Source organism: Chrysemys picta, chromosome 7, assembly GCF_011386835.1.
Source record: "Chrysemys picta bellii isolate R12L10 chromosome 7, ASM1138683v2, whole genome shotgun sequence".
NCBI classification, from domain to species: domain Eukaryota; kingdom Metazoa; phylum Chordata; order Testudines; family Emydidae; genus Chrysemys; species Chrysemys picta.
The window spans coordinates 49,612,254-49,625,688 of NC_088797.1; the positions used below are offsets into that span (position 1 = coordinate 49,612,254).

The 13,435-nt window shown below is 58.0% G+C and overlaps 1 protein-coding gene across 3 annotated transcripts in view; it reads left to right on the forward strand.

The window, feature by feature from the left end:
• Positions 1–3,832, forward strand: part of RASSF1 (Ras association domain family member 1) — a 30,052-nt gene extending 26,220 nt beyond the window's left edge. For all 3 annotated transcript variants that reach the window (XM_008164187.4, XM_008164188.3, XM_042861794.2), the window contains 2 exons: positions 52–167; positions 2,288–3,832. In XM_008164187.4, the coding sequence (XP_008162409.2) occupies positions 52–167; positions 2,288–2,434 (263 nt within the window). In that variant the 3' untranslated portion in view covers positions 2,435–3,832. The remainder of the gene's footprint in view (positions 1–51; positions 168–2,287) is intronic.
• Positions 3,833–13,435: the final 9,603 nt, after the last annotated feature.

Genomic DNA, 13,435 nt, shown 5'->3' on the forward strand with positions numbered 1-13,435 from the left:
GGAGCCATCTGCTCCACTGTACTGAGCTGCGTGGCCCGTCTGTCATTGCAGTGTACCTGCGGAAGCTCTCAGACGAGGAGCAGCCCCTGCATCTCCGGCTGCTGGCTGGCCCCAACGAGAAGGTCCTCAGCTTCGTTCTGAAGGAGAACGAAACCGGAGAGGTCAATGTGAGTCTGGGAATGCCTGATGTGTCTCAAGTGGGAGCCTGAGTCCCTCTGGAACCTATGGGTTGTGGGAAGGGTGTTACAGCACTGCCCCCTGCTGGCTGCTTCGCTGACTGGCCCTGATGGCAGGGCCAGACGGCTGGAAAGGGGGAATTGAGTGCAGAGGGGTGTCACAGATTCTTGTAAGCGCCCCTTCCTGGCTACCCACCAGGCTTGCTGCAAGGGGAATCCGAGCCTCTGTCCTCAGTATCCCCAGGATGCTTCAAGCTCCTGGACCCAGGGCCGGCTTTAGGCACCAGCACTCCAAGCATGTGCTTGGAGCGGCACTTTTTCCAAGGGGCAGCACTCCAGCTCCTTTTTTTCTTGGGGCGCAAAAAGCCGGGAGCCGGCCCTGAGCGGAGGTGAGCTGCGGCGGTGGGAGGCGTGGGGAGGGCCGCAGGAAGTAACCCGGGGGGCGGGGGAGCAGAGGAACCGCTCCCTCCCAGCTCACCTCTGCTCCACTGCCGCCTGCTCCCCTGAGCGCGCCGCCGCTCCGCTTCTCCCGCACAGGCTTGCCTTGGAGGGAGGGGTAGGAGGGGAAATGCGGCACACCCAGGGGAGGAGGCAGTGCCAGGGATTGGAATGGGGTGGGGAAGGGGCGGAGTTGGGGCGGGGGCGGGGGGCATGGGAAATTTTTTTTTGCTTGGGGCGGCAAAAAACTTGGAGCCGGCCCTGCCTAGAGCCTGAACGGAGTCCAGCCACTGCCCCGGTCTCAGGATCCCTAGGCACACTCATAGCACAGACCTCGCATCTGGCCACCCCGCTCCAAGTGCTGGAACCCGCTGTACAGTCACCTGCCCTTTGGGGCACAGCGCTGACCCTTCACACTCCCCAGTGCGTGAGCACACCCCGTTCCCAGAACTCCTCCCGAAAGGGGTGATGCCGGTTTCAATTTAACTCTCTCAGGGGCGCACAATAGTTGGGAAGCCGTGCACACGCGCACACTCACTTTGTACAGTCTTTCAATTTGATGCTCTTTATATATGTTGATGTGATGGGCAGGAGATTATAGACTGTACAAAACAATCAAACACCCTAAACGCGATGTCCCTCACTAGCTTACCCTTCCCTTGGGGAACATCTGTGTTCTGGCAGGTGGGCACCCCCTTGCCTAGCCTGTCCCTGCTGCAGCCTTCCTCTTCTTCATCTGCTGCAAAAAATGGCTCACTCCTGGACCTTTCCCCTCTGTGAGCTCCTTTATAGACTCCAGGGGGGGGCACCTGCTTCCTTTATTCTCCTCCTGGTAACTTTCCAAACCCCCCTCCCTTCAGACAGGGGCAGGAAGTGTCTTTTCCCAGCTGGAGCAATCCCCTTGTCCCAGAGCATTTTACTTTGAGTAGAGGATTGATTGTTGTATGCTGATTAGTCCCCATTATCTCTGACCTGGCAGAGACAGACATGACCCTGCTAAATCTTGGGGGATCCACATACAGACGGGTGTTCCCTGACAGTCAGTTCATGCTACAATTTCATAAAATCATCCATTCCAGAGGATAAGGGGAATGATGGGATCAAATAGGGGAGCTCAGCAAGGTCCCATCTGGGACGTGGGCATGACCGGGTAGAAACAGAAGGCTATGACTGAGAGCATGGGATGGGGACAGTGAGGTGTGGGGCACTGCCCCAGCATGAGAACCTCAAACCCCTCTTGCCATTAGGAGGGAATCCAAGATCACTGTTGATTCCTGTAAGGTTAGGTCGGTATGGGGCAGTGTAGTTGAAGGATACTGGACTGGAGCCCCCTGCTGTTCCAGTTGTGGACCCCATGCAGTACTACCAGTGCCCCTCAACTGACTTGCAGCCCTGGGCTCCCTCTTTTTCTCCCCCTGCCAATGCCCATCAGTCCTAACCTGCAGCCATCCTGCTATTTCTGTTATGGACCCCACTCAGCTCTGTTGATGCCCCTCCATCCTGACCCACAGCTTCCCCCCCTCCCCCCACGCTAGTCCAGCCTTGGGTTCCAACCCCGTAATCTCCCGAGAGCTCTGCTAATGCCCCGCAGCCCAGACCCACTACCTGGGTGATGCTGCACACCGTGGCACAGGCTCCCAGGGTGACAGGCTCTCTTCCCTCTCGCCCTGCAGTGGGATGCCTTCAGCATGCCCGAGCTGCACAACTTCCTGCGCATCCTGCAGCGCGAGGAGGAGGAGCACGTCCGGCAGATCCTGCACAAGTATGCCTGCTGCCGCCAGAAGATGCAGGAGGCACTGACTACCCGCACCCCGGGCTGAGCCACCCTGTCCCAGACCTGACACTCCAACTGACACCAGGTGGCTAGGAGAAGAGGCGGCGAAGCCAGGCGGACATGGACGGATCCGCTCCGGGACTATGCTTGTGGGTCGGGAGCTCCCGTGCGTGGGTGCAGGGAGGTGGGGGGGGAGTGTGGGAGGGGGTGGCAGAGGAATGGGAGGTGGGTGGCTCCCCCGTGGGGGGCCCCGGTGCCATGTGAGGCACAAGTGTGAGCGATGGAGGGGCTGTGTGGGACATTTCCCTGGGGGGGTGGGGTGAACTGCCCCCCCATCATGTGTGCATATATGTGGGGCTGCTGGGTCACTGCTGGGATGCCCGCTTCTGGCTGCGTCTTGGGGAGAGGTGGGACGGTACAGCCGGTCTGGGTTCATCCTCCCGTCAGGGCCTCTGGCTCCGTTGGGCCTAGCCGTGTCCAGGGATAGATTGTGGCTCAATGTGGACTTTAATGGCAGCCCCTGAACCCTGTTTCCCATTCCTGGGGGGTAGCAATGGACTCAGAGAGTGGGAGGGCCCTGGATCCGTTCAGCCCTGCCCTGTGGCTTGTTAAACAGGACAGCCAAGACTGCCTGATATAGCCAGACCCTAGTTCCCTGGACAGGTGCAGCCACAGGGCGCTGTGCTGGCAGGCCTGAGGACTCTCTTGATCCAGCTGCGCTTGGGGCTGTCTGTGGGGCAAGCCCAAGGGAATTGCTCCAGGGACCAATGCAGCCCTCAAGACCCTGCATTGGTCTTTCCAGGATCCCCGTTACCAAAGGTGGCCTCGGTAGAGGGCAGCATCCAAAGGAAAGCCAGGAGGAGCTCAGGGGACCACGTGTGGCAACCCCATCCCCAAGTGTATCCTCAATGGAGCTGGTGCCAGGGATGGGTCTACCCCCATGGGTATCCTGGAGAAGAGGCCCTGGGCGCTGTTGCATGACTAGGTCCATCACATGAATGGAGGGATGACACCCTACAACCTGCCCCCAGCAAGTTCGGTGCATCCTGGCGGGAGCATGGGCCAATAGCAATGGCAAGTAGATAGCATTGGAGGGAGAGGGATGTAGCCCTAGCCTTGGACAGGCCCTAACCTTAACCCTTCCCTGGAGGAGCAGCAGACCCCCGGTGCACAGGGAGCTGGGGCACTGGTGCAAAGCCACCAGGCTGGAGTGAAGCAACCGAGCCACTCCCCATGAGCATGTGGGACTTGAGGCCGTGCGAATGCATCCAAGAGGCCACCTACTTTGCAGGGGGGCCTTGCTTGGGAATTTGAGTTTTTCAGTGAATGTTTTTGAACTCGACTCTGTTGAATATCCCGAGCTTCCCAGGGGGACCGCGCTTCCTGGAGGCTCGGCCTGTGCGTGGTGCTGGCTCTGTGTGGATCAATAAATGATTCGGGGCAAGGCTGTTTTGCTGTTTTGTTTCTTTGGAGCCAGTTTTGGCCCCAGAATGACAACCCTGCAGGCAGATGGTGTCTGCATGACTAGCAGTAGGGCAAGCTCCTATCCACATAAGCCAGCACTGCCCAGAAGCAGCCAGCCCTTGGGATGAGAGGGGAGTTTAGTCCCCATGCCCCATCCAGTCCTTAGCGCAACCAGGGGGAGGGCCAGTGCGTCCGAGCCGGGCACAGTCTAGCTCACTCACCTATGGGGCCTGCTTGTGGTAGCAACTTTGTCACCACCTGCCTGGACTGTGTTCCTAGCACTGAGCTGAGAGATGAGGAGCTGTCCCCTTCCTCCCATCTGTGCTGATTGTCCTCTGTGTTTCAAAGTGGAATCCAGCTGGCTGGGGGCATGTTACGAGGGGTTGTGTGGGCATGGCTTCCCTCACTCCACCCACAGTGGAAAAAAATCAGCTGCATTTGTGTCTTGTCTCTGCCCAGCATCAGCTCCTGAGCCTATTCCCCACCCCAACCCCAGTGGCCTCCCACCATGCTTTGCCAGCCACAGCCAGAGGAACAGGCAAAGCCTAAAGGTGCAACAGTTGGGATGCCTGGGCCACACTGAATAGGGAGGCAAAGGGGGAGGGACCATTCAACCAAACCATGGGGGTAAACTGACCCTGCCCCTCACCATGTCCACGCAACTTCCACTTGCTGCCATGCATAGCTGGGCCCTCATCTTCCACATGGACCTGTGATCAGCCCTGATGTGACCTGAGGACCTGCTGCCTGTTGGTCTGTTATTCTGTATCCCAGTCCAGGCAATGCTCTCCTCTCTCGGGAGGGGAATGGGGGTCGGGGGGGAGAGGGGTAGACTCCATAGTACAGTGCACTGCACCCTCCCTTGCAAGCTAATGGCCATTGCAGAAGGCTGCCCTTCTCTGAGGGGTGCCTGTTTGGTTTGGCAACACCGGATTCACAGTCACTGAGATTTGCTGAGTCATGAGTTGGCTGGCCCACTACGATAGCCCAAATTTTGTTGGTAAGCAATGGGGCAACCTGCAAGGATTCAGGCTGTTGTCTCACACTATGAATTGTGCAGTTCCCCCACCCCACCCCCCTGCCGGTCAGAGGTGAACCAGTCTCCCAGGGACCCACCCTCAGGAAGAACGGGTGAGCATATAACAAGTTACAGTGGTATGGTGCCACTCACCCTGCATAAGCCACAAGGTTCATTTCCCCTGTCCCTAAAATGCAGCCATCTCTGGGGTGAAGCATGGCAGCAGTTTCCAACTACCCACAGCAGTGATATGCACCAGTGTAGACCAGGAAGTGAAGCTGATGCCAGTATCCACAAGGAGGAATTAGAGAGGTGGAATTGAATTCTCGCTGCTGGGAATTTGCCAGAACATTGCCCCATGCAGTCTTTTTCCCCCCCATGACTCCACCTTCAGTACCCTCCTCCCCCCAGCAAGCCTCCCACCCTGTACTGTACATCCCACCTCGGCATAGCAGTATTTGGGGCACTGATCTACAGGATGTCTGAGGAGGACTCATTGCAATTGGCCGAGCAAGGCCATGGGAGATGGGAGACAGAATGGGAACAAAATTGGGGGCTGGAGTTCAGGATCCCTATGCTGAGGCCTGCAGCTGTGATTCCTCAGCCCTACTGGGGCAGGCGGGTCAACGGGATGAACTGTCCCCGGCGGTTTGATGACAGTAATAGACAGTGTGCTGTAGATTGACATTAGCCATAGTCAGGGCAGAGCAGGGCTGCCTCCTGGGAGGGAGTTCCCTACTTCTACCCTTACCCTAAACCCTTTCTACTCCCTCCTCAGCCTGGGAACAAGCCCCCTGCCCTGTCCCTGTTGGGCCTGCAGAGCCAAGGCCAGCTTTAGGACTGCACAGCCTGATTCGAATACCTGGCAGCGGTCCGGGTCTTCGGCGGCACTTTGGCAGCGGGGGGTCCTTCACTCACTCCAAGTCTTCCGTGGCACTGAAGGACCCCCTCCGCCATCGAAATGCCACCGAAGACCCGGAGTGAGTGAAGGACCCCCTGCCGCCGAAGACCCAGACTGCTGCCGGGCGAGTAAAAAAAATTAAAAAGGCGCCTAAGGCACGGGGCCCGATTCCAGGGAATTGGCCTAAAGTCGGCCCTGTGCAGAGCCCATGTAGCTGTGGAGGGCTGGGTGGGTTCCATCCCACTGCCAGCCCAGGCTGGATTCCTGAGCACAGCATGGAAGGCCTCAGCACTGTTGGCCACACGACAGGTAGTGCCAGTGGGTGGAGGAATCTTTCAGACACATGCTACCAGCCAGCTAGATTTGCTGCTGGAGCAGAATGAAGGAGAAGTCCTGGCACCAATGTGCCATTGCCACAGAGCTGCTTCCCCGGCATGACTCCTTCTCTGCCCGCCCCATCCAAGCTTCTGATCCTGGGAGAATGAGAGACTACACATGAGGTCTGAGGGTGAGGGCTTCCAGCAGGCCCCCTGGCTCTGTGTCTGGGCGGCACCATAAGGGGTACAGGAACCAGAGCAGGGGAGATGCCCTCTCACTCCCCCAACACTCATCACAGCTGGGAAAGCTCACCCACCAGGGACAATGCCCCACTGGACTGGGACGCCCAGGTGCCAGCCTGGTGGCAGGTGCCAATGGATCATGCTACGACTACTCTACACTCTGCCTCCACAGAGCCCAACCCTCCTCTACCACCTCCACCCCCAGCCAGGCTATGCCCTGGGGTAGTGTGGGGCAGTTGGGGGGCAGGGACTGTATGTGACTAGGGGGGGAGGGGGGAGGCGCAGCGGCAGCAGGTGGACTGGGGGATGTGTGTGATGGGGGGTGGCGGTAGCGGTAGGGGGTTGTGTGGGGGGTGGGAGGAGGATGGGGGCTGTGTGTGCCAGGGGAGGGAGAGGGAGGCAATAGGGGGATGTGATGGGGGGTGGAGGCAGCAGGAGGGGGGTGGGGGCTTTGTGTGATGGGGGGGAGGGGGATGGGGGCTGTGTATGCCAGGGGGATTGGGGGCTGTGTGTGATAGGGGTGTGCGTGGAGGGGTAGAGGCAGCGAGAGGGGATGGGGGCTGTGTGTGACTGGGGGCAGAGGGGCAGAGGCAGTGGGACGGGGGTGGTGTGTGCTGGGCGGGTGGAAGAAAGAAGGGGGCTCTTTGTGCCGGGGGGGTGGGGGCAGTAAGGGGGATGGTGTCTGTGTGTGACATGGGGGGCAGAAGGTGGATGGGGGCTGTGTGTGCCGGGGGGGTGGAGGGGCAGAGGCAGCAGGGAAGGGGTAGGGGGTTGTGTGTAACGGGGGGCCAGGAGGAGGATAGGGGCTATGTGTGCGGGGGGGGCAGGAGGGGGATGTGGGCTGTGTGCGCCAGTGGCGGGGGTGGTGTGGCGGAGGCAGCAGGGGGACTGGGGGCTGTGTGTGACTGGGAGTAGGTGGGAAGAAGATGGGGGCTGTGTGTGGCGGGGGGAGTGGAGGGGCAGAGGCAGTGGGAGGGGGATTGGGGTGATGTGTGCCGGGGCAGAGCAAGAGGAGGATGGGGGCTGTTTGTGCTGAGAGGGTGGGGGCTATAGGGGGGATGGTGTCTGTCTGTGATGTGGGAGGCGGAAGGTGGATGGGGGCTGTGTGCACCATGGGGGTGGGGTGGAGGCAGCCGGGAGGGGGAGGGGAGCTGTGTGTGATGGGGGGTGGTGTGGCAGCGGCAGAAGGAGGGGGATGGAGGCTGTGTATGTAGGTGGGAGCAGTTGGATTGTGGGCTGTGTGTGATGGGGGAGTAGAGGCAGTGGGAGGGGGATGGATTCTGTGTGTGACAGGGGTGTGTGGAAGGGCAGGTCAGCAGGAGAGGGATGGGGGCTGTGTGTGCTGTGGGGGTGGAGGGCCGGAGGTCATCCCCTTCTTCCAGTCACCCCATGCATACTGCCAGCTTTCACTGACCTGACCTTTGATACCCCCTGTTGCTCCTCCTCCTTCTCTTTGTCTCACTTCCGGGGCAAAAGGTGCTACCTGGTGGCATCCTCCTCCTGGGTCACAGGTTACATAGGTGCAAATAGCTGGGCAGCCTCACCTGCCCTGAGGGCCTCAGCAAAAATCACACACCCAATTCCCACCACGGAAGTATTGGTGCAGTACAGTGGGAAACTAATGTACATACAGTATTAGTATAGGACAGTAAGACTCACATGCAACATAACAAGATGAATAAAACCCCACTTTGTCACACCTGCCTCTGCACTGTGCCCAGCCCTGTGTCTGGGTCATCGGTGAACACCATAAAGGGCTTGTCAAAGTCTGGGTTTCCCAGCACCGGGCCCTTGACCAGATCCTCCTTCAGCATGCAGAGAGCCCTCTGGCACTGCCCAGTCCAGACCAGCTTGTCTGGCTCACCCTTCTTGCATAGCTCAGTGATGGGAGCTGACACAGAGCTAAAGTGGGGCACAAACCTCTGGTAGCGCCTCGCCATCCCAATAAAGGCCTAGGCCAGTTTCTTAGTCTGGGGAGCAGGCCAGTCTCTGATTGCCCCCACCTTGGCTGGATCTGGCTTTAGGCAGCCACTCCCCACCTTGTGGCCCAGGTATGACCTATCTGCCATCCCCACCTTGAACATCCCAGCTTTTACAGTCAGCCCTGCAGCCTGGAGGCGACTCAGCCCTCTCTTCACCTGGGACACATGGCCCTCCCATAGGGTTACCATACGTCCGGTTTTTCCCGGACATGTCCGGCTTTTCGGCACTCAAATCCCCGTCCGGGGGGAATTGCCAAAAAGCCGAACATGTCCGGGAAAATGCCGGCCAGGCACTTCCCGTCCCGGGGCGGCTCTGCTCCTCCCCTGACTCTTCGGCTCTGTTTAAGAGCCGAGCTCCCCGAGCGCTATGGGCTTCAGGCAGCCCTCTTGCCTCCGGACCCCAGCCGCCGGCCGGGCACTTCCCCTCCCGGGCTCCGGCGGCGCAGGGTCCGGAGGCATGGGGGCTGCCCGAAGCCTCTGCTCCTCCCCTGACTCTTCGGCTCTGTTTAAGAGCCGGGCTGCCCGAGCGCTACCGGCTTCGGGCAGCCCCCATGCCTCCGGACCCTACACCGCCGGAGCCCAGGAGGGGAAGTGCCCGGCTGGGGGCGCAGGGTCCGGAGGCAAGGGGGCTGCCCGAAGCCCAAGCGCTACCAGCTTCACAGTTTGCCGGGCAGCCTCCAGACCCTGCGCCCCCGGCTGGGCGCTTCCCCTCCCGGGCTCCAGCTGCGCTGGGGAAGCGCCGGCCGGGGGCGCAGGGTCTGGGGGCTGCCCGGCAAACCGTGAAGCCGGTAGCGCTCAGGCAGCCCTTTCCACGTGGCTGGGAGTAGGAGGGAGGAGGGGGCAGAGTTAGGGCGGGGAAGGGGCGGAGTTGGGGCGGGGCTGGGAAATGGGTGGGGCCAGGACCCTGTGGAGGGTCCTCTTTTTTTATTTGTTAAGTATGGTAACCCTACCCTCCCAGGTCTGGCTAATGGCACAAATATCATCAATGTATGCTAGGGTAAAATTCTCCATCCCCCTCAGTAACTGATCCACCTGGTGCTTGTAGGTGACCGGCACCTCCTGGAGCCCAAAAGGTAGGACCAGGGACTTGTACAGCCCCAAAGGGGTGACAAAAGCAGGTTTCAACCTGCCTTCTGGATCCAAAGTCACCTGCCAGTAGCCTTTGGTGAGATCCCTGGTCATGGAGTACCGAATCTCCCCCAACTTGTCTAGGATCTCATCAGGCCTATGTATGGGCAGGCACCAGACATGGTGATGGCATTGAGCTTCTGATAGGCCACACAGAATCGGATCGACCCATCTTTCCTGGGGACCAGCACCACGGGATGGGCCCCCGGGACTGGTGGATGGCTGGGTCACCCCTAAAGCCAGCATGTCTCTGACCTCTCCCTCCAGGGACTGAGCTGTGTTCCCAGTTACTCTGAATGGGGAACACCTGATGAGAGGGCCGGCTCCTGTCTCCACCTAGTGGACAGCTCCGTTAGTGAGCCCAAGCGGGTTGGAAAACAGCTTTTGGTATGAATGCAGCATCTCTCTGATCTGCCTGCTGGGCAAGGGTTAGCTGGTCAGAGAGGGGAATTGATTCCAGCAAGGGACTGGCTCCTGTCTCAGTGAAGAGACCCACCAGGGGATCTTCACCTTTTCCCCACTGGCCACACATTCTCCCCATTCAGCTGCTTGATGACCTTGAAGGGCCTGTCCCAGGCAGTTTGCAGCTTATTCTTCCTCACCGGGATGAGAACCCTCACCTGGTCCCCGGTGCCATAGGCTGAGTGGTCGTACCAGACCTTCTGCCTCCCTTGGGCCCTGGCTAGGTTCTCCCTGGCCGGACCCATGAGCTCAGCAAGCTTTTCCTGGAAAGTTAGTACATACTCCACCACTGATTCTCTATTGGGGGAGGCTTTCCTCTCCCATTTGTCCCTCACCAAATCCAGGGCCACCTTCTGAAAAGGCTCCTCTATGAAAGGCAGGTATCTCAAGGCTGCTTTACCCTTGTCCTGGGCCTTTTGCACCTCTGGACAAGGCAGCCCTGGTTTGCAGCTGTCCCACCCTGGCTGTGGTTCCCCACACTCAGCTGGGGTTTCCGATCCCCCTAGGCTCAGCTTTGCCCCTGCTGTCCCAGTGAGGGCAGGCAGCGAGCCCGCTGCTTTGCTCACAGCATCAGAGCCAGCATGAGCCACCTCCCCCGTGTGCAGGGGGGTGGGGACAGGGCCGGTGCAAGGATATTTTGCGCCCTAGGCGAAACTTCCACCTTGCACACATCCCCTCCCTCCCCTCCCCCTGGAGCATCGCTTATTATAAACTTTCAAAAATGAATGCTGCATAATGTGGCATTGTTTATTAGAATTAATACATGTTCAGCTTGAAAATTAATTAATTTCATTATTTAGTCTACATATTTAAAGAAAATAAATGAATAACCTGACAGTGTTGACATTGTTATTGTTTTCACTTTGCACAACATAGCATGGATCTTAAAATAACTACTCCGTCATACAACAACTGACAATATCAATATGACAAATTTCAACAACCTACACACGCATATCTGCACATGATAAACATAAACAAAGGCCTTGTGTCTGACGAAGTGGGCATTCACCCACGAAAGCTTATGCTCCAATACTTCTGTTAATCTTAAAGGTGCCACAGGACCCTCTGTTGCTTTCAACAAAAATAGTTAGCCTCAGTCGACAACCTCCGAAAACTAGTAAACTTAGCATTATAAACAGCCTGTCAGAACCCATAACGGCTGCGCACGACGAGAAAAATTATGTCATTGCCACTTTTACCGTAGTGAAGCAGTACGCTTGTGCCCGCAATGCAGAGCTGGCGTAGGCTATAGCTGTAATGTACGAGAGAAGAATGACAACTTAAAATGCAAGTTCAACGACGTTTCTCTTTTCTTTATTCATTTGTTTTCCAGCAATAGTGTAAAAAAAAATTTTGGGGCACCACTTTTTGGCGCTCCCAAATCTTGGCGCCCTAGGCAGCCTCCTAGTTTGCTTAGTGGTTACACCGGCCCTGGGCGGGGAGCATCTCTCTGTCCCACTCAGCTCCAGGGCTTTGGTTACAGACAGGCAGGTATCCCGAGCTTAGCAACTCCTGCCCCCTGCCAGCCAGGTCATTTGCATTTTCACTGACCGCTTTAGTCTCAGCCGATTAATTCCCTGGATTCGGATTCAAATCCTTTGCTGTTCTAGGAGCAGGGCATGGATCCTGTCCCAAAGAGACACAGTCATCCCCCAACAGGAGGTCACACCCGATATCTTGGAAAACCCCAACTACCAGCAGGACCCCTCCTGTGTCTGCACAGGGATCTGACCCATAGGCAGGGCTAGGGACTTCATCCCTGGGACCTTCACCCAGGTCACACTTCCCCTCAGCATCTGGTGAGGCTGCCTGACAACAGTTCTCTCTGTCCCAGGGTCTTGCCACCCCAGGAATGTCTCCCCATTGACCACCACCTTCTGCTCCCACTGGGGATCCGAGGGGCCTGAGCCCAGGAAAGGCCATGCAGACATATATTCTGGGGCCAGGAGTGAGGGCCAGTCTGCCACCCCGCCCATCTGGCTAAACAGCTCTATGGCCTTGGGACCCAGGAAGGGGGCTAGACACTGGAGCCTTTCCGCAGGGCCAGCCTGGTTCCAATTGCCAGCCTACCCAAAGGCCACAAGACAGGCATCTATATCTTCCCCATCCTTAACCTGGGACAGCAATTTTGTGTGGAGGTTCCCTGTGGAATTGGCATCCCGGGGTCCATCCCCACTCACCCCTGGACAGGTCTTTCTGCCTCTCAGCTCAGCTATTGCCAGTTCATGATGCCTCTGTCTCTCCTGCTGTTCTGCTTCATGCCTTCCCTGTCTCTCATGGTCCTCAGATTCCTTTGATCTCAGCTCCAATTCCATCCATCTCAGATCCACCAACAGGGGAACCTGGTGGAGACCTGCTGGTCAGGGACACAGGTCTCCAGGACATCCGGCTGCTCCCAACCCCTCTTGCGACTGGTCCAGCTGGGTCAGGACCTGGTGCGGGCCCTGGGGCTGCCTGGCTGCTCCGAGCCTCTATCGCGGCCCCAGCTGGGTCAGGAACGGGCTTCTTAGAGCGATCCTCCTCTTCCAACTGAGAAATCAGCTGTGCCTTAGTGAGCTTTCCAATGCGCAGCCCTCTCTCTCTGCACAGCTCTACAATGTCCTTCTTAAGGAGATGGTTATTGGCCATCTCCACACTGTTCCCAAGTGGTGACTGACTCACAGGCCTGTGCTCTCTCAGCTCCCCATGATCCCTGAGAGGAACCCCTTCAGTGCGACAGCCCTTCTTGGGGGTCCAATCTCTCTCGGGGTTAAGCTGTAGACTCCTCCGCCTCCTGGAACCGCACCTCTCGGAGCCTTCAGCGCCCATCTCTCACTAATCCCGCTTCGTTTTACTGCTCTCCAGTCACTTACTGCAGGATGCTCTGTCCATGGGGTGCAGTTTATCCCGCCTCTACCACCAGTTATAACAGAGTCACTGGAGCGATGCTCTGGAACTACTCCCTATGAAAACAGTCAGGACTCTGGGGGATCCTCCTCTCTCTGAGCATACTGTCTCCAGGGCAAGAAGCTTACATAGCTTTGACCTTCCTGGGTCTGACCTTGGAGCATTCAGCATCTCCTTCCACACTGTGTGCTTCCCACAGCGAGCCCGTCCAGGCGGGGCTCCTGGGGCAGTCAGAGGGCCCCCCCAACTCCATTGTCAGATGTGACTTTCAGCCAGCTGATAAAACAGAAGGTTTATTAGTCAACAGGAACACAGCGTAGGACAGAACTTGTTAGCACAGAAATCAGTGACTTTTAGCTAAGTCCATAGGGGGACGGGAGCCCAGAGCCAGGGTTCTGGTTCTCACCCTGTGCCCCAAGCCAGCCGAGACTGACTTGCTTCCAGCTGCCTGGCCCCTGCCCTGCCCATTGCTCCTCCTCCGGCCTTTGTCTCCTTCCTGGGCCAAGAGGCACCTAGTAGCATCCCCCTCCTGGATCTCAGGTTATGTCGGGGTGGTCATAGCATCCATGCTGGCAGCTGGTGCAACCCCTACAAAAGTCACACACCCTTATTCCCACCACCTAGGCATTGGTGCAATACACAG